General features: G+C 41.0%; 1 protein-coding gene across 2 annotated transcripts in view; it reads right to left on the bottom strand.

Moving 5' to 3' along the window:
* The window catches only part of SPNS2 (sphingolipid transporter 2), a 208,396-nt gene extending 188,282 nt beyond the window's left edge, over positions 1-20,114 (bottom strand). For both annotated transcript variants that reach the window (XR_004537091.1, XM_033921929.1), the window contains exon 1: positions 19,757-20,114. Coding sequence is in view for 1 of the 2 variants with exons in the window: in XM_033921929.1 (XP_033777820.1) it covers positions 19,757-20,009 (253 nt within the window). In the remaining variant the exon portion in view is untranslated. The remainder of the gene's footprint in view (positions 1-19,756) is intronic.
* Between the last annotated feature and the right edge of the window lie 1,865 nt (positions 20,115-21,979).

Here is a 21,979-nt window from a genome sequence, read left to right as displayed (position 1 = left end):
GGAGGCTTGGGGTCCTTTGGGGCATAGGTTCCAGGGCACTTGCCCTGTTTACCACCCCTAACGCCAACATTACCTTTAGAATATGATTTAACCACTGCACAAGAAGCAGCTGCTCCCACCCCCACCTCCCCATTATTCAGCTCTAATGAACTGAAACCAAAACCCCAATGCACAATGCTCCAGTCTGAACTATGGAACCATTGAAAGAATGATGAAGTACAAGGAAATGAAAGATGGAGCTAACTTAGAAAAGGTCCACTAACTTCAAACATTGATGACTGTTTGCCACAGACAGGAAGGACCAAACACACAGGGAATGGCCATTACTGTATTTCATTACGGTTTACAAGGAAACATTGAATTGAACAGCATAAAACAACTATTATAAGGAAAAATGGAATTGCACCTTCATGCAAGCCACATACATACTGCAATAAATAGAGAAGATTTATGCCGGCATTTAAGGACATGGGCATACCTCAAGGAATGGAGGGTGCAGACAGTACTTGGAGCTAAACTATCAATCAGAAAAGCAGGAACTGTTTTACTGATAATGACACAAGAGCTTATTTTCTGTAGTGTTTCCAGACTAAAAAGTGGTACAGTGGATTCTTCACTTTCGCTTCAAAGTCAGGTTAATAATCTTTCAACAAAATGTTTTCTAAGTCTTCGAATGTTAAGGAAAGTCCATAATTTGTTTATCAACAGCATTTTGCTATTTTGGCCCAGTCTATTGTACTGGCACAACAAGATTATTGCAACTCTATGCTTTCCTGACCAAGGGCAGCTTGAAGAGGTTACAGTTGATCCAAAACACAGCAGCCAAATTGATCTATGGGACAAAGAAGTAGATTATGTGTCCCCTTTGTTGATGGCTCTTCGTTGGTTGCCAGTTCACCTTAGAATTCAGTTAGTGTTCAAAATTTTGAATGGAGTATTTCTGCCTTTGGTCCCTTTCTCTTTTAATTCTTTACGAACTATAAGACCAAAAACTTCTCAACGTATCAACTTTCTTTCCCTTCAATTAAGGGAATAAAGGCATTACCGGTAGGTTATGTCTTTCGCTCCTTTGTATACATCTTTACTTCTATTTGGAACAAACTACCAGTTGAGATCAGATCTACTTTTTCTCTTTTTGTTTTTAGAATATATCAGAAGACTTTTCTCTTTCAAAATTTTTTTTACAAAAGTAATTCTATTTGAAGACACTAATACAACCTCTTATAGTGTAAACTGAGTTGAGCCTTTGTTGTCTGGAGGATGATCCGGTATATAAACCGAAAGATTGAATTGGATTGGATTATCTAGGGATAAAGGGAGTGGTTGGTAGAGGTAAATTGATAACATCTGCCTACCCAGGTTTTCTTGACTCATTTTATCTGTTTATGCATGTTTTAGCTGTTGCTTGCCTACAGCCTGGCTTCCCTGAGTAGGCCTGCTCATGCTATTGGAAGTTAAGTAGGGTTGGGCCTGGTTAGTACCTGGATGGGAAACCACCTGGGGATAACAGGTGCTTTAGGCTGAGGGGCAATATGTTGGGCAACAACAAGATAATGGAGCTGCACACTGCATGGGAGAAGGCAATGACAAACCACTCCTGCACTCTGCCATAAAACATCACAGGGTGGATTTCTTGCTGTGCATACAATCTCAGGAACTGGGTCCCAACTTCCACACACTGTTGCTTGTGCATATCAGTAAACTGTTTGGGAACCTATCGTGCGCAGACTTTCCTGTTTCCCAAGTCATCATTCATTATGGCAAATGCAGATCCATGGCTGATATCCAGATATGCAGCCAACTGAGACACTGTTATCCATCAATCTTCTCTAATCAAGGCATCCGCCTTATCAGTGTGCTCTTGTATGCGCGATGTTGATGGGCGACCAGAATGACCTTCGTCGATTACACCTTTTCTTCCGGCTTTAAACCTTTTTACCTACTCATAAATCTTTCATTGATTCATGGTGCTATGTTCATACTGAGTCAATATCCAACAGTGAATTTCCTCAGGTTTGCCCAAAGAAAGTACACTACTGCACATTGTTCTTCGATGGTACAATCTTGCAAAGGAGCGTCTATGTTTCTGACCTCGTGGCTGTTATACAACTAAAAGCCAAGTGCTGCACTATGCGTGGCCAAACTATCCAACAGGCAATGTACGAGTACAGGAAGTTCTTCTTCACCCAGAGAGTGGTAGAAAACTGGAACTCTCTTCCGGAGGCTGTTATAGGGGAAAACACCCTCCAGGGATTCAAGACAAAGTTAGACAAGTTCCTACGGAACCAAAACGTGCGCAGGTAAGGCTAGACTCAGGGCACTGGTCTTTGACGTGAGCGTGAGCGGACTGCTGGGCATGATGGACCATTGGTCTGACCCAACAGCGGCAAATTTTATGTTCTTATGTTCTTACATATGTTACATTTTGCTAGCTCTGTTCCGGTTATCGCGCAATTTAACAATTGCCTTTAATTTTTGATTCACCCTCGTATACACACACAAGTTTCAAGTTTATTTAAAATTCAATTCAAATGCTTATAAAAAATTTCTAAGTTATACCAACGAAAAATATTCCAGTATAATAATTTTGATACACTCCAAATTCATAAGGAGGAATGAGATACGCGATCCTCAGAGGGTCAAAAACCCAGAAGTTCAAATGGGTAACAACCCATAGAACCCAATCTTCATGGGATCCAAATGTATCTTCTTTATTATATTTTTCTTTATATGCCCATGAAGATTGGGTTCTATGGGTTGTTACCCATTTGAACTTCTGGGTTTTTGACCCTCTGAGGATCGCGTATCTCATTCCTCCTTATGAATTTGGAGTGTATCAAAATTATTATACTGGAATATTTTTCGTTGGTATAACTTATACATATATATCAATTCCAGTTTTTGTATAGCCATTTATCCAAGGACTCTATAAAAAATTTCTAAGCAGTGTACATAATAAAATAGGGGGAAACATTAATGTTTAAAATACAAACAAGGACAAACTTGGACAATAGACGAACAGAGACAAGGGGAAAGGTGGTCGAACTACAATGGTTTCAAGAAAAGAAAACAATGAGGGATAAAATAATAGGTTGGGGAAAGCCCAATGTGAAGTAGATAAGAATCAATGATTAAGCATTCTAATGATCGGTGGTGCCGAGCCTCCAGGTTTAAGTTTCGAACACATCCCTGTTCAAAAAGGTTTTCAAGGAACACACACAAAAGGATCCAGTCAAAGGAAACAACAAATATATTTGTTATTTCCTTTGACTGAAGCTGCTCTCTACGCCCTCATGGGTGACTGTCTGTGCCTAGCCTTGCCCTAATGATTAAGCCAGCACTAAATGCTGGGAGGATTGCACTGTCTTTGCATTCAACTGTTTACAGAGTGATATTCAGAGCCTATGACAATCTATTTATTCTTTCCTTTTGAGGGCAGTGGAAAAAAGGATGACAAGTGCAAAGCTGTCCTTTTGTTATAGAATATTTTGCAAGTGAGGGGGGGGGGGGGGGAAAGAGAGAAGAAACTGTTCTGTTAGGCTTCCACGGCTGGTGTCTTGCTTGTTGGAGCTTTCTGGGTCTTGCGATGAGACCCAGAAAACTGCAACAAGCAGAGAAAAAAACTAACCATTAAATTTTCTAAGATAGAAAGAAAGCTAAAAAGCAGGGATTCACTAGCCAAAGCCAGCCAGTGCTCAGGGAGATATTAGACAGGGTAATAGCTATATATGAGAGTGTTCATTCAGGCTTCTACTTATGTAGGAGAACTGAGTCACATGGTGCACTGTTTTTAAACCTGTCTTAAAAATAAAATCAAACCTGGCATTGACCAGATTTCCGTTTTCCCACAAAAACCACTTATAAAATATATTTCAGCATACCATTACATCTTTTCCTCTTCCCGCTCCGTATTTGCTTTAATTCCCCTGAATTCTATTTTTCATCAGCTCTTCAGTCTCAGGAAGCACACCGGACACTGCCCTCCTTCACTATTTTGAGTACAGTTCAAAATATTGTGCTCTGTGTCTGCTTTTTAATAGATCGGTGTGTTTTTTGATGGCTATTCCTAGTGGTATGCAGTAAACAGGAAGCTAAATTGGTATATTTTTGCTCCAAATTCTTCAAACCGAGGACTTTTGGAAGAAGGATTAAAAACTGTTATTCAGCTTTCACATCCAAGCAACAAAGTTAGTCTGTACGGTTCACAAAGTGGCAAGAGAGTCTTTTAGGATACTAGCTGCTGGGAGGACAGTGTTCACGGTCCCTGGGAGGGAGGGAGCCCAGCCACCCACCATGTTCAGGGCATATGCGTTCTTGGCCTGATGGAAACTGTCTCTATAATGGCTAGGCCAGGGGAATGCAATTCCAGACCTCAGGTGCCACAAGCCAGTCATGTTTGTGGGGTATTCACATGGAATATATATGAAATATATCTCCATACAATGGAGGATGGGAGGATGAATTTTAAGAAAATGCTGAAACTCAGTTGTTTGTTAGCACTTTCCTGCATTAACCCCCCTCTTTTACAAAGGTGTGCTAAGCTTTTTATCGTGCGCTAAACACACACTAAACGCTAATGCGTGCATGTTATCCTATGGATGCATTCGTGGTTAGCGCACGCGATGATTTAGCGCACGCTAAATCCGCGCTAGAACGCTTAGTGCGCCTTTGTAAAAGAGGGCCCAAGTTTTTTCATTTTTTTTCTTTTTTTACAAGTACTGCTCTGCAATTGTGTTTTGTGATTGTAAGCTTTGCAAACCGTATAGTCAATATATGGTATATAAATCATTAAATAAATATTTTGTATGGATATCTTGAAAACCTGACCACTTCGTTTATTTATCATTTTTAATGTCTTAGTTTAATTTACTGTAGTTATGTATTTTGCATGTATTTCAGTTGAACTGTAATATGCTTTTATGCTTTATTTAGTATTTATGCTATCACTATTATTCATTGTAGTTTATTATTGGTTCCTGTCTTTTAATTGTAGGTTGGTGGGCCCCATGACCAATGATTTAGGTTATTTCAGGGCCCTTTTATTAATCCCCTCCTTTACAAAGCGTTTTTAATGCCGGCCGGAGTGGTAACAGCTCTGACGCTCATAGGATTTCTATGAGCATCTGAGCTGTTACCGCAGCGGCCGGCGCTAAAAACACAAGTGTGGCTTTGTAAAGGAGGGGGGGTAAGCTGCATTGGACACTAATGCACACCTAACATAGCTAAAAATGGCATTCTGTGGTAACTTCCAAATCTATGCATGCTTACTGCAAGCTAAAAAATATTTTTATTTTATGCTGGGGGGGGGGGGGGGGGCTGTGAGGGGAGAGCAGGTGTTCCTGTGCTAAACAGTTAGGGCAGCTAACTAGTTAATGCAGGTTTACTTTGTGAGTTCTTATCACCTGCAAAATGGGTTTAAGTTCAAGTTTCAAGGTTATTGGTGCTTGATATACCGCTTATAATAACCTATGTGGTTTACATTAAAGCATAGTTTAAAATATATATATATATGCACTTACATAGGAGGTTTACACCAACTCTTTTAAGATAGAGGGGGAGACTTCACAGGAGACAGGAGGGAACCTGCAAGGGTTACATCATTTCAAAAAAAGAAAAGGACGGGGACAGGGAAAAACATAGTAGGGTAAAGATATGCATAAAGTTAGCTGATGTCAAAGAAGGAAAGAGAGGAGAGACAGTAGGGGCTTTGGTGTTGTTCGCTTTGAAAGGTGTGTGCTGGTGTGAGTGGGAGGGGGTGTCTGTGGAGTGGTTGTTGCGGATCGTATGGTATGTCTGGTGTTAGTGCATTTGTGGTATGATTGGGGGGGTTGTTTTTGTTTTTTCTCTTCATATAAACTTTCGAAGATGGCGACTGGAGGGTGCAGAGCTTGTCCGGCCCGATTTTCTTTTCTGTGATTGCCTGCTCGTTTTATAGTTTGAGTTATATTTCCTCTTTTTAGGACTTTGTGTCCTTGTACCGTTGGATTTCTGTACTTTCTGTGTTGCATCTGTTAATAAACATTATTTAAAAAAAAAAAATAAAAAAAAAGTTAGCTGATGTCATAATCTTAGTCTACACGACGAAAGCATCTCTATAAAGAAAGGTTTTTAGGCCAGATTTGAATTTAGTGGTATTTGATTCTTGTTTCTTGGAAGCGAGTGGTGGCGATAAATGCTCAAACAGTAATTTTTTTAAATGGCCGCATGCTTATGCCCATTAATTAAAAAAAATATATAAAATCATCCATTTTATGACTGCAGTAAAAAAAAGACCTTAGCATGCACTAAGGACACTTTATCACAGCTTAGTGTAAGGGTCCCTTAGCTTTTTGTTGTTATGTTTTGCTTAAGTAGTCTCATTTTTCATATGGATGTGTCAGCTGGGTCTCATGTATCCCTTTCCCTCATTGGTTCAGTAGAGTTTCATATGTATTATGATGATGTCTGGTTTCAAGACAGAGAAACAGCGCTTATTAACAATTCCCTCATTAAAAATAATCAATACGCGTCGACAATATATCTTTTCAGTTACAGCGCCCCAAACCTGGAATTCTCTCCCCATCCACTTACGTGAAGAATCTAATTTGGACAAATTCAAAAGTAATCTTAAAACTTTTTTATTTAACGACGCTTTTATTATTTAATTTTATTCGGCTTCTTCTTCTATATTTTTACAAGTTTCGAAATCAATTCATTTTTTATTGCTAGAATATTTTTTCAATCTTCTTCTCTCTTATCCCACCCATATGTGTTTTCCTCAATTTGTTTCCCACTTTGTAATTTCTCCCCCTACTTATCCTAATGTTTCCAATTTGTCTTGTAATTAGTTTATGTTTTTAATATATTGCAACTTTTATATATTGTAATTTTAATCATGTGTTAATCGCTTTGAAATTGATAAAGCGATCAATCAAATACATATTAAACTTGGAAACTTGGAAACTTGGAAGATGAGTTTTTTGACCTCATAGTACATTTATGATTTTATTAAGATTTTTATGATTTAAAAAACAGCATCCCCTTTTATTTAAAAAAAATTGGGGTTTGTTTTTTTTCTAGTATTATTTTATGCTTTAATTTGTTGACCTCGATTAGACTGAGCCATCAGCCACACACTACAGTGGGAAGGATACTTGCTAAAAAGTGACCTGTGGTAGCCCCAACTCAGAGTTTTTCTAGCTGAGGCCACTTTTAATGCAGCTACAAAATGGTCCTATTTTCCATATTACATGTGGCCATTAGCACTGGCACCTATTTTTTAGGTGGTAAGGGATCATGCACTAACCACATGCTAATCAGTTATTTATTTATTTTATGTTTCCATTTCATATGTACCATACTCCTATTTGAAGTGATTTATATTCAGGTACTCTAAGTATTTCTCCCTATCTGTCCTGACAGACTCACAATATAACTATGGTGCCTGGGGCAACAAAGGATTGAGTGACTTGCCCAGGGTCACAAGGAGTAGTCACAAGGAGTGGCATTTTAACAGGGAGTTTCCCAAATGCTAAGGCCACATGGAGTATCTACTGTTTATTTAACAAATTTTGTTGGAAAGAATGGAATATCTCTGTTTTGTCTTAGTCTATGTAATGTATGTTGTGCAAAGAACAGAAGAAAAACTGCCGACAAGCATACAAGATGCAGGCTAGGTTTAATATTTAAGTTATTTCATGCGGTTAATGTCATTACCTTCTAACCAACCGAGGGACCTGACACGGTCCGTGTTTCGGTTAACACGCCTTCATCAGGGGTCCAAGGTTGACAAGGTATCAAATTAAACTGCAAAAGGAATAAACATGAGCCTGTATAAATCGGATAAAATCATTGACCAAAGGTCTCTATATAAACTCACTACGTAGCAAGTTTATATAGAGTTTATTTAGAGACCTTAGGTCAATGATTTTATCCTATTTATACAGGCTCATGTTTATTCTTTTTGCGATTTAATTTGATACCTTGTCAACCTTGGACCCCTGATGAAGGCGTGTTAACCGAAACACGGACCGCGTCGGGTCCCTTGGTTTGTAAAAAGGTGGTAACATTAACCGCATGAAATAACTCAAATAATAAACCTAGCCTGCATCTTGTACGCTTGTCGGCAGTTTTTCTTTTGTTCTTTGTGCTGTACCCCCTTCACTGCAGATTGTGTTGGATTTTCTTGTTGTATTTCATTTTGTGCCTGTAAAATATGCACTTGATTTTATCATGGATATAACTTTGTACTCTGCTTAGAACTTGTGCTGATAATGCAGAGTAGAAATTTCCTTGATAAAAAAAATAATGCCAGATTGAACTCGTCAGTATTTAGAGTTTTTAAAATACTTTTTTTCACAGGTCCTGCACCACTTTTTCCATCAGCACAAGGGACTTGAAAAAAAAAATGGATGTGGGAACACTTAGGTCTCGATTCTATATAGTTCACCTAGTACAGTGCTAAGTGCGATTCTTTAAAAGTTAGGGACACTGGAGAGAATCATGCTAAGCGGGCTTAGGCCTCGCTAGGCATCCTAACTTTAGACACGCCCAATGTATGCTTCAAGACTGCACCTAATCCACATAAAGAAGCCGCGATCTGCCCCCCCTAACCACACCCACTTTTAGGTAAGTGCTTTGGACCAGGCACCTAACCTCTAATAGAATCGTGTTTTTCAAGTTAGGCGCCTAATTTTCAATTAAGTCCAATTAATTCCAATTATGAGATGTTAAGTGCCAATTATTTGTACCAATTAAGCCTATTAATCAATTAAGTTAGGCACCTATATTGGCTAGGTGTGCTGATATAGGTGCCTAACTTTAGGTGGACTCTATAGAATTTGCCAGTTACTGCCTCATGCTCCCATGTTAAGTCTGCATTATCCAGTATCACACACCCATTCCCTGCTCTTGACATGCTCCTTCCCAAAAATATATATTTTTTAAAATTCTTTATTCATTTTTACAACTTACAACAAGTGTAATTGGAAATAACATTTAACCTTACAAACATCACTTGAATGTCTGTTACAATCATTTTAAATTAATGAAATTTATCCCCCCCCTCCCTTACTATATCATATGTAATCACGTATATCATATAATATATTCTTTTCTACTAATCCAAACAATTAATATAAGATCAGAACCCCACCCCCCTCTCATTTGCAATTATATAATTAAGGGAAAAATGTTATTTACTCGTTACAATAATCTGTTAATGGTCCCCAAACATCGTTGAATTTATTAAAATGTCCTTTCTGTATGGTTAATATTTTTTCATCTTATATATATGACACAAAGAGTTCCACCAGAAATTAAAGTTTAATCTATTCCAATTCTTCCAATTAAATGTAATGTGTTGAATGGTGACTCCAATCATAATTAGCAAGAGCTTATTATTTTTTGAGGCTATTTGACTCTTTGCCCTCATTGAAATGCCAAATAAAATAGTATCATATGATAGGGCCACCGGATTCTCCAATAAACTATTATTTTAAATATTATTTTAAAAATAAATAGCATGCAATTAGAGTGCACATATAAAAAAAAATACTGCAAAATAATTTAATACATTTTGCGATAAGCCTTTTTTTTTTTTTTTTAACATGCTAAGCAAGTGTTAAGGGTTAATGCCCTAGAGTAAAAGGGCCCCTTGGTTTGGCAAATATATCTTGACAATTGGAGCAACTCTTAACGCTTGAGGTGTGCAGTTGTCTGTCCTTGATCTAGGCTATGGTAGCACGGAAATAAAAATGCAAGATGGGTCATGACTCTATGACCTGGCCTCTGGAAACATGTTTTCTGCTCTGGTTGGGTGCTAGGTGACCATCAGCAGGTGTTTGAATGAACAGGCAACCTACCTTAACGCTGAGTACTAGAGAATGACACGGTGACAAAATTCATCACCGTCCCCGTCCCCGCGGATAACCGCGGGAAATAATCCCATGTCATTTTCTAGTGTCTATTTCAACCTCAATCCTTCTACACCAGCATTCTTCAAAGCAAAGCTTGTGGATCAATGGTTGTGGCCCTTTCAACTTTTCTGAATGCCTAATCTAATCTAATCTAATCTAAACCTTAAGTTTATATATCGCATCATCTCCATGAGTATGGAGCTTGACACGGTTTACAAGAACTTAAAATAGTAGGTAGAGAGGAAGAGAAAAGGATTACATGAACTTATGTGAAGAAGGGGGGGGAGAAGGGAGGGAAGGATAGAGTTACAATTTGCTGAAAAGCCAGGTTTTCAGTTGTTTGCGGAATAACTGAAGGGAGCTCAGGTTCCGCAACGGGGAGGTGAGGTCGTTCCAAAGACCTGTGATTTTGAAGAGAAGGAATTTTCCCAGTTTGTCTGCATAGTGGATGCTGCGTAGAGAGGGGAAGGCTAGTTTATACCTTTGGACAGTTCTGGAGGAGTTGGGACTGGAAGAGTTGAAAGACAGTGGGATAAGAGGAGGGAGGATGCCATGAATGATCTTAAAAGCCAGGCAGGAACATTTGAAATGGATTCTGGGGATTATTGGAAGCAAGTGAAGTTTGGCAAGGAGTGGAGAGGCATGGTCAGATTTGCGTTTTGAGAAGATCAGTTTGGCTGCAGTATTCTGGATTAGCTGGAGTCTTAGAAGACTTTTTTTTGATAGATTTAAGTAGATGGCGTTGCAGTAATCTAGTTTGGAGAGGATGATGGATTGGACAAGGATGGCAAAGTGTTGATGCCCTCTTGTTCTTTTATTTTTTGAAAGTTTGAAGAATCTGTCCCTCTCTACTGTCTAGTGCGCCTTAGTAAAAGAGGGGGCTTCGTGTCATTGCCCCTCTCTTTATGAACTGCTGTTGTGCATTGTTGAAGCCAGATCAGTGTCTTGCAAACTTCGGCTGGAGGGTCTCTGCACATGTGCAGACGTCGACACGATGATGTCACGTGCATGTCTGACATTATCGCATCAGTGTCCGCGCATGTGTAGAGGCCCTCCAGATGGGGCCCTGAGCTTGTTAACCCTGAAATGACTATGCCATCGGGGAAGTACGGAGCGCAGGAGAGGCGCTGGCGCCAGCCGACTAGCCTACACTACGTGCCTCTCGCAGCACACCTGGAGTCTTGTCACGGCACGCTGCTATGCCGCTGCACACAGTTTGCGATGCACTGAGCTAGATTGTGATATGTGTATTTTAATTATGTATGTTGTTGGACAAAGGTGGGTTATAAATACATTTTCAATACAATACCATAGAATACAATTTACTAATAACTCATGCTAAAACAGCCACTGATGCTGCTTCTGTAGACGGAATTATTTTGCTAAGAACATCCAAACTTTGAACATTTGTTCCGCAGCATCTTGGTTTCCCATGCCTTCTGCTCTCAGTCTAGGTCAGTGGTCGCAAACTCGCAGCCCGCCAGGTACTATTTTGAGGCCCTCGGTATGTTTATCATAATCACAAAAGTAAAATAAAACAGTTTCTTGATCATACGTCTCTTTAGCTATAAATGACAATATTATTATTAAGACTTAGCCAAAAGGAAAGGTTTATAAACTATGAAGAGTTTTACCTCATGCAAAATTGTCATTTCTTTAATAAGACATTAACTATTTTTTCTGAGGCCCTCCAAGTACCGACAAATCCAAAATGTGGCCCTGCAAATGGTTTGAGTTTGAGACCACTGGTCTAGGTAAACCCTTTTTAAAGTAATGAGTTCAGTAGGTGTAGAGTTGGAAAAGGATCACCCAGATGGAGTGCTTAAGGTGTGTACCAGGAAAGAGAAGGCCCTTGAAGAAAGTAAGCAAAATACAATCTACAAGTGGTCAGTAAAACTGGTCTTTTATTCTAGAGTTGCATAAGGTATCTTACTAACAAGGTATGAGACTAGCAGAGACATCGCCCCAAATCTAATAGCGTAAATGGTTACATTTATAGTTCTGAAAAAACAAGCAATCAGTTCAATTCATGAACAACAAAAATGCTAAGGATAGGGGTCTTTCAATGACAGGATACAGATTGTTTTTCTTTTAAGAAAATCAAAACTGAAGGCATCAGCAGGTAGCATGAATCTTGGCTTAGCAGGCTAGGGGGAGGGGAGGAGGTTTCCAACCTCAGTAGGCCTCCATGCATCTATGGTTGGGAATGTAGCCTCCTATATATCTTACTGACTACTACAAACACTACTGTGAGCACAGCTACCCAAGGCTCCTCTCCCTAATGTTTCCCCAAGGGAATATAGACTTTTATTATAAATCTTTTAAATGTGAAAGTTGCAATTTGTATCCCCAGAGCTGAGTAGTGATGCCTGAATGTTCTTCTCCTGGAATTTCCTTAATATTCCTTAGAGTACATATGTTAATGTCACAGTATTTTCCAAGCACTGGGCATTCCTGTTTGTAAGCAATTGGCAACAGAAGGTGGAACTCAACCCCAATCGCGTGAAGCATCCCAGAGCCTGAAAATCTTTGCTTTTCATGTCCACACACAGTAAGAAAGCAAATGCTTATCAACTCGGCTGCAAAATTAAGTTTGGAGGGAAGAATATCGATTATGCATGTTAGGCTTGGAGCATCAATGATATCTCTGACTGGTGAATTCCCTGCCTGGTATCTTGCGATTCTGTATTGGGAGGATGAATTTTAAGAAAATGATGAAAACGCAATTATTTGCCAATGCCTTCCTATGCTAATGCTTATCCCATCTGATAATATCCTCTTTAGATTTCCCTGACTGTAATGTATGATTTAAAGCTTGTTTGTATTTCTGAATTGCGTGAATTAGACTTGCCTTGCATGCAAATGTGAATTGGTTTGGCTACCTACTTTGGAATCGATCTTTTGATCTGACGTCTTTGGGTTGTTGTTCTTTTAATTGGTGAATTTTGTTTTGACTTGATATACTGATATTTTATTTTGGGGGGATGTTTATGATGTTGTCCAGACATGTCGACATTATATGTGGAAATCGTAGGGAAACAAGATTTTATGTATGTGATATGGAAACCGCATAGTTGTATGCGGTATATAAATTTTTTAATAAATAAATAAATGTGAGGGGCCAACAAGCTTCATAAGGTCCATTTGGTTAGCCCAGTAAATTTAATTATCATCTCCCGTATTTGTATTATGCCCTCTCCTCCTGCATCACCAATACCTACTGTACCTCGACGCTTTCCATCTTGCTGTGCTGTACATCTGGAATAGACTTTCTGATTCAGTGTATCACCCTTTCTGTCCATATTCACCTCTGACCTAAATCCCACCTTTTGGAGGCTGCCTTGCCTAGCTCTCCAGAAGCACCGTCTGACTCATTTAAAAACATTTTATTGAATTTTTAACTGTATAAAGTTATTAAAATCCGTAAGCAAATAAACTTATTTACAATACATGATAAATGCCTTACAGCTAAAACAAGGAAAAATACTCGAGAGGGTCCAGAGGAGAGCAACGAGGATGATAAAGGGTATGGAGAACCTCTCATATGCCGAACGGTTAGACAGGCTGGGGCTCTTTACCCTGGAAAAGCGGAGATTGAGAGGGGACATGATACAGACTTATAAAATCATGAAAGGCATAGAGAAGGTGGAGAGGGACAGTTTCTTTAAACTAGCAGGGGCAACTAAAACAAGAGGTCACTCAGAAAAACTGAGAGGAGACAGATTCAAAACGAATGCAAGAAAGTTCTTCTTCACTCAACAGGTGGTAGACACCTGGAACGCACTTCCCGGAGAGGTGATAAGCCAGAGTACAATTCTGGGGTTCAAAAGGGACTGGATGACTTCCTGGAAGCGAAGGGAATAACGGGGTACAGATAGAGGTTTACCTCACAGGACACTGAGCAAATAGGGTATGGACTTTTTAGGTTAGGTAGGGAACATTTTCAGGTCATGGACCTGGAGGGCCGCCACGGGAGCGGACTGCCGGGCGCGATGGACCCCTGGTCTGACCCGGCAGAGGCAATGCTTATGTTCTTATGTTCTTAAAACAAAAAACGCAAACAGAAAAGAAATGCACCACACAAAGTAAAATACATCATTAAAGTACTGATTTTAACTGTTTTTCTATAATAAATTTCCCCTTTATTTCTCATGCTTGTGAGTCAGGATTAGACTGTAAGCTCCTGAAAGCAGGCCCTGCCTCCTATTTGTATCTGTGGCGTGCAGTGTATGTCTCACCGAGCTATGGAAATAAGTAATAGTAATCTGCAAAGCCACAATGGCATCTTGGTTTACTCAAGACAGAAAAGCATGCCTCTAGAGCGTCAGGATTCCTATGCCTCCGGTAAGCTGATATTCAGTGTATATATGGTTTTTGCCAGTAAACCAAAGTGTTGTTTTGCGACGAACCGTGACAGCGTGTACTCAGGGAGAAAGGGAGCTACCCAATGGCCGGTATTTCCAAAGGCAAATTACAATGCAAAGAATTACAGATCTACAAACAACCCCATAATCTTGTAGGAATTTAAATCACTAGGAGGAACATATTAAGACCACAATGATAACAGAATTAGACATTTCCTTATTTTTTGAAAGAAGCGAGTGAACCTATGATTCTATATTGTTGGTCTGGAGCTTTAGTGGTAACCTTTTGAAATGAAAGTGGGCGAGATCTGGGGGGTTTTCGCTTTCCCCGCTCGGGGACAGAAGTGAGATTATTTCCTGAATTTGCCAGTGATTGTTTTGGGTCGGTTCTGGTTGAGAAAGGGGCAATATACCTAAATGGCTATAGAACAGATCTGTCCTGGGGCCACTCACCAGTTCCTGGAAAAACTATAATAATCTTTCATGTCCAAACAAGGAGTGACAAATACCAAAAAAGGAACAATCCACTGAAACCTTTGGCCCAATGTGCGGTGGCAGCCAAGAAAGCAAACAAGATGTTAGGAATTATTAGAAAAGGGATGGTAAACAAGATTAAGAATGTTAAAATGGTGTGACCTCACCTGGAGTATTGCCTTCAGTTCTGGTCTCCTTATCTCAAAAAAAGATATAGCGGCACTAGAAAAGGTTCAAAGAAGAGCGACCAAGGTGATAAAGGGGATGGAACTCCTCTCATATGAGCTAAGACTAAAGAGATTAGGGCTCTTCAGCTTGGAAAAGAGATGGCTGAAGGGAGATATGATCGAAGTCTACAAAATCCTGAGTGGTGTGGATTGATTTTATACTGCATCACGATTTATAAAGACTAGGGGACACTCGAAGTTACAGAGTGATACTTTAAAAACCAATAGGAGGAAATATTTTTTCTCTCAGAGAATAGTTAAGCTCTGGAATGCGTTGCTAGAGGATGTGGTAAGAGCGGTTAATGTAGCTGGTTTTAAAAAAAAGATGTGGACAAGTTCCTGGAGGAAAAGTCCATAAACTGCTGTTGAGATAGCCATGGGAGAAGTCACTGCTTGCCCTAGATCAGTGGCATGGAATGCTGCTACTATTTGGGTTTTGCTGCTATTTGGGTTGTGACTTGGTTTGGCCTCTGTGGATCGGATACTGGGCATAGACCATTGATCTGACCCAGTAAAGTTATTCTTATGTTCTTACGTGAGCCAAGTATAGGACAATCGAGTTGTTGTGGCATCACTGATGAAATTGACTCTTAGGCATTGGTGGAATGAGGCATTATGACATCACAACCTCAGCTCTGGAATTCTGCTACTATTTGGGTTTTTGCCAGGCACTTGTGACTTGGATTGGCCTCTGTGAAGCTGGACCATTGGTCTGACCCAGTAAGACTATTCTTATGTTCTTAGGAACATGAAGTGAGTGATGCTACAACATACAGCAGAAGTAGAATTTCCTAACATACAGTTAATACCCTTCAAGACGTTCAAATACTTGAAGGGTATTAACGTAGAACAAAATCTTTTCCAGAGAAAGGAAAATGGTAAAACCAGGGGACATAATTTGAGGTTGAGGGGTGGCAGATTCAAAGGCAATGTTAGGAAATTCTACTTTACGGAGAGGGTGGTGGATGCCTGGAATGCCATCCCGAGAGAGGTGGTGGAGAGTAAAACTGTGACTGAGTTCAAAGAAGCGTGGGATGAACACAGAGGATCTAGAATCAGAAAATAATATTAAATATTGAACTAAGGCCAGTACTGGGCAGACTTGTACGGTCTGTGTCTGTGTATGGCCGTTTGGTGGAGGATGGGCTGGAGAGGGCTTCAATGGCTGGGAGGGTGTAGATGGGCTAGAGTAAGTCTTAACAGAGATTTCGGCAGTTGGAACCCAAGCACAGTACTGGGTAAAGCTAAGAAGAAAAAATTAAAAAATTTAAATTGAATCAGGTTGGGCAGACTGGATGGACCATTCAGGTCTTTATCTGCCGTCATCTACTATGTTACTAGAAGAAGAGAAAGCTCATTTTGGCTATAGAACCAATGCAAGTGCATGCTGATTGCTTTGACAAACCACATGGATAAACTTCCTACCCCCGCTTAAAAAAAAAAAAAAAAAAAAAAAAAGCTGCTCCCAGATTTAACGCCTGAACCAGAGCGGGTAAGAATGAAATAATCAATCAAAGAATTCTACTTCTTAATTAGGTTACTTAGATTTGTTGAACTAGGAACGAGTGCCTTACTTGCAGATTCCACTTTCACCGCTTCATTCTGAGCAGCAGTCCAGAGCAAATTACAGGGGGCACCGTTCGGCTGGCACAGCATCCTAATTTGCCAGACAAAATTATTATTTGCTTTCCACTTTGCAAACCTTGCCTTGCCTGGCAATTTGTGCTGCACGCATGGCCTTCCTAGCTTGAAGAGAAGCCAACCCCTTCCTTGTGATTAAAAATAATAATTGGCAATCGGTGGACACTCTGTCTTTATCGTAGTGAAAGATGTCTTCTTTCCCTCTGTGTAACTACAGGTCGCTACACAGTATATTACTTGTTCACCAAATTGAATTTTATTACTGTACCCTTGTGATAGCTTTCTTTCAGAATCCTGGGTCTTAGTTACATTCTCTCGATTAATTTGTAAGCAGTGTCATATAATTTTGACATTTCATTCTATTACACTAAATTCTGTGGACGCAGACGTAATAAATGTCAACTATATTAAGCAAAAACATGCTGCTTGATCACCATTCAGACGTACACAAGTGAGACATGTAAATTATAAAAAAACAAAGTGGAGAAAAACAGACCTCAATAACTTGGCTCCTGGACTCACAAGGCGTCCCTTGGAACCTGTATCATCATAGGTCTGTGAATGGATCTCATAAGAAGGCGTGGCCAGGGGAGGAGCATGGGTGGGTCATGGACATTCTTAAAACATATCCCCTCTTTTCCTAAGGCACACTAGCCAATTTATATTCTATGGAAGTGTTAGCATTTAGGGCCCCTTAGACACACTGTTATAGAATACACCCGATCTCTGCACAACTTAGGGGCAGGCCTTTAGGCCTGGTTTTCATTGGCATACATGCCAGTGCCTAAATGTTAGTCACACCGACAAGTGCTGCACCTGAGTCTATAAACCCTGCTTAACCCAAGAGGTGGTTTATAGAATCATGCTAAGTGCCAACCTTTCTGGCACTGAATTTTTAGCCAACATTTATAGAATTTACTCTATCATAGTATGCATGTACATCACAACTGCTCCCTGAAATTCCTTTGCCCAGATTATATAAAAGGAGTCACCATCTTTCATTAGACCTATAGCGTATGCATTGATAACTGATAATAGCCATTTTCTGCATGCAAAGCTTGCTTTACAAGCACAAAAAACTTTCATAAAATCACCCACTTTAAGAAGTAGAACACGACTGCAATTGGGAACCTTGGCAACCTGTCCCTTGCATTTTGTACAGCAACCTCAGGAATCTTGCCGTTTAATTCTTTCCTCTCATTTGTATTATGCAAATGCAATCCTGCTGTCAGTGCAATTCAGTCCTGTGCTGCTTGCAGTTGTGTACGGGAGCTCCTTTCCTCACCCTGTTTCGGTATGCTAAAGTTTTGGCATCATTCCAGTTGTCTCCCGTCTCTCTGCAGCTATTTTAACCCAAAACCAAAAGCTCCCCACACAGACGTTGCAGGTCCATTGTGTGGATTTAATGAAATACAATAGCAAAGAAATGATTTGCCCTTAAAAAAAAAAAAAAAAAAGTGCACGTATCCTCAATGCTATTTTAAGCACTTAGCTTCAACCTGCATTTCACCTGCCTGTCAGCGAGTGCACTTGACACCTTCGGCGTTTTGCTGAGATTTTTGTCATTCCATACACAAATGTCACTCTTGGCCCTTAATGACACCTCCTCTTCCCTTTATAAAATGAACAAAGGGTGACTTCACTAACAGCGGGATGAATATAATTGATCAAGGTTATAAATATTCTGCTACAATTCACTATTCTTTCAGTGGCTGTTTACTGTGGAGCAATTTTATAAGAGGGAATTCAGGCAAGAACTGAGGTCCAGAAAGACGCCTTGCCTATAAAGGCAAAAAAAAAAAAAAAGACAAAAAGACACCGATGTGCCTTGAATCTCCCCAAACCAGCCTCAATAAATAATATATAAATACCGGTGTAAATGTATGCTTGCGCTCAACCAATATGCCTATATATTATATAATACGCTGCTTGATATAACGTAGGATGCTTATAATGCAGTCAAGTCTTGGGATCCATTTTTTTTTAAATTGCTTATTACACTGTAGCCCTGATGTAACACAGAATCACTAATAACATGGTCAAATATCTTGGATCCCAAGGTCAATAAACCTTGGATCCCAAGGTCAATAAACTTGTTGTAAATTTCCCTTTTCATCTGCCAAGTTTTGGCTACAGTTGTTGTAAATCCTATAAATTTGTTGTAAATCTACAAGTCTATGCGGATCCTAATCTAATTTAATGTAAACCGCCTAGAACTCGCTGGGTATGGCGGTATATAAGAATAAAATTATTATTATTATTATTATTATTATTATAATATATCATACAGGGCGTACAATATATATGTGTGCATGACAATTGTCCCTCGCTCCACCCAAATGCGCTCCTGGGAATGCTTAGGGGCAGATTGATTGAAAGAAAGCACATTTCTTCTGTGTGCCTACATTTTACTGTGTATGGGGTTGCAAATTTGTATAACAGTCCTTTCCCACATGGGAAACCTCCCACAGAGTTTGTTTGGCTGGTAGCTCAGAGCAAGTTACATCAGGGCACAGGAAGCAGGTACTGTATTTCCCCTATTTACAAAGCTGCTGATTCTTTCTCCTCTCTTAGCTCTCTGCCTGCGCTTGTGATCAGCGCCTCTTGTTATTAAAGATTTGGAGATACACAGCACAGACTGCAGAATGTCACAACTCAGCATCCCAGGATCGCACGTGCCTTCTTCTTCAGGCAGGCACCAAATCCTTACATTGCTCAAATATTGTAAGCTATCCCGGCAGGGGAAATATATTTTGGTACCCGAAATGTACCTAACTTGGCATTGAGCTCGAGTTTGTGAATTATGCCACCCCCCCCCAAAAAAAAAAAAAAAAAACCAGATCCAGAAACAAATAAAAATTCCTGATTCCTATTTCGAGGAAGTCATTGCTCTGTGTAAGGACATTTATTGGGATTTATTTTTTTTTTTAATATGAAAGATCGCCTTTATTACTGCGACAAGCCTGTGTGGGGCGTTTCAGTCGCCTTCTCGGAAAGGATCCTCTGTCTCCACCCTATCCATCCTTTCCCCCAGAGCCTGCATAATAGCATGGCAGCGAGGTGGAGGGATGGAGAGGGGAAGAGGGAGGTGACTAGGGATGAAGGGATGGAGAGAGGAGGGATACAAAGGGCTGCAGCGACTGATGCTTCTTACCTGCCACCGTGTACCTGTCCAGGTAGTTGAGCACGTTGCCCATGCTGAGGATGGTGGCGGCGGCCACCCCGGCCCGGCCCAGTTTGCGCGGCTTGTTGGGGGCCGGGGGCGGCGGCGGCGGGCACTGCAGCTCCAGCTCCAGCGCTTTCCCGGCCAGCGCCGGAGCCGCCCGGCTCATGGTGGCCGAGAGGGTGAGCAGCCGGTCGTCGCCCGCGCCGCCGCTGCCCGAGCCCTCGCTCTCCAGGCACATCATAGGCGGCCTCTGATCCGATCCGTCTCGAGCCACGGCGGCAGAAGGCGACTCAGCGCCCGGCACGCGCCGCCCGAGCCCCGGCGTTTGCCGGCTGCATGCTGCGCTCGCGGGCTGACAACTGACAGCTCGCGCTCGCGGGGAAGGCAGCAGGAGGAGGGGAGGGGAGGGGGCGGGCCTTGCCCCGCAAGCTCCTCCTCTTCCAATGGCAGGTTAGTTCTACGCTAATTACAGATTCTGTAATAACCACCCCGAGTGCGACAGGAAATGTGTTTGTATGTGTGAAGGAATCTGCCCGGATACCTCCACGAAGAGGCAGCAAGTAAGAGGGGGGGGTCCTCCAAGACACAAAGAACATTCCCATCCCCCACCCCCACGCCATAGTCCTCCCAATTCACTGGACCCTACATTAATTCCCCACGGAAAGGATTTCGCCCTTCTTATGCTTCTGAGGAAAAATTCTTTATTGAATAAGGCCGTAGCACAATGATAATGAATATGTAAGAGCTAGATTTGCATACAATAGGGTCTCCCATATACGCAAATGCATTACATGCATGTTCATTGTGGAAATCCTGAAACTCGAAGCGGCAAGGATTGAGAAGCACAAAGTATTGGAAACATCTCCAGTGTAAACGTGCTAAGTATACACACATCCAAGGCGAGCTAATTATCCTTTAGTTTTGAATTAGAGAATGACACGGTGACAAAATTCATCACCGTCCCCGCGGGTAACCGCGGGAAATAATCCCATGTCATTTTCTAGTGTCTGTTTCAACCTCGGTCCTTCTACACCAGCATTCTTCAAAGCAAAGCTTGTGGATCAATGGTTGTGGCCATTCATACTCTGATTCTTATGTGAGCCAGCAAAACTGAGAAGAAAACATTGCTCCATTCACTCCCCCTCTCCCCACCTCACTATCACTCCCACCACACCTTTTGTTAGAGTTACCATGTGGCTCCAGAAGAAAAAGAGGATAGATTGAGGCATCTGGGTTTTACTTCCATTGCTGTCAATGGAAGTAAAACCTGGATGTCTAAATCTGTCCTCTTTTTTCTGGAGCCATATGGTAACCCCTATTTTTTTTCCTCTATGCCTCTCATTAGGTACCTCTTCCCTCCCTTCCATATCTATTCTCCTCTATCCTTCCTCCCTAGCTTGGATCTCTTCCTTTCCTTCAGCTGCTGGTTGGATGGGTTCTACTGTTGGACTGGGATCCTTCCTCTTTTCAGCAGCTAATCAGTCACCCATGCTGGTACCACCAGCCTATTCAAAATTCACAGGCCTAGCTGCTCCCTCCAAGCTCTACAGGGCCCTCTGGATACTCCTTCTTCCAGGTCAACTCCACACATGCCCTGAGGACTCCTTCTAGTCACTCTGTCTCTCTTTGTGAAGACTATCCCAATCATTCACTCTCCTGGTTACTCCTGAGAACTCCTTCCCAACCCTCAGCTGCTCTCCATGAAGACTCTCCCAGTTGTTCATGCATTCCCCTCCTGGCCCTCTGCTTGTCATCAAGCTTAAGTCCCCTTTGAGCTCCAAGCTGTACTGGACAAGCTGGTCTAGCAAGCTTACCAAGGATTAGGCAGAATCCAACATTTCTCCCCTTGAGGGTCACCTGGCTCCTGAAGGAGCTGCTGTTTTTCCCAGCTCTCTGTCCTGGAGATGTCCTTTTCAGCACCCTATTTCACTCAGGGTGAGTGGACAGCTCCCAGTAGTGCTGCCCGATTTAGGAGGAAAATTTTCAATTTGATTTGGCCTATTGAATTGATTTTTCAATTGGGTTTGATTCATTTTTCCCACCCAACAGGGCATGGGTTTGTTTTATTTTCAAACATCCTGGCGGGTTTATTTTGTAGCCTCTTCATCCACCCCATCCCCCTTTGCTCTCTCCAGGCCCATGTAAACAAAATAAACAAAAAAGACATTTCCTCTCTCTGTTCGATCCTAGCTCACACTCACTGTCTAACAT

Source organism: Geotrypetes seraphini, chromosome 15, assembly GCF_902459505.1.
Source record: "Geotrypetes seraphini chromosome 15, aGeoSer1.1, whole genome shotgun sequence".
Lineage (NCBI taxonomy): Eukaryota > Metazoa > Chordata > Amphibia > Gymnophiona > Dermophiidae > Geotrypetes > Geotrypetes seraphini.
The sequence above is the reverse complement of the archived record's forward strand: the minus strand, read 5'-3'. Positions and strand labels throughout refer to the sequence as shown.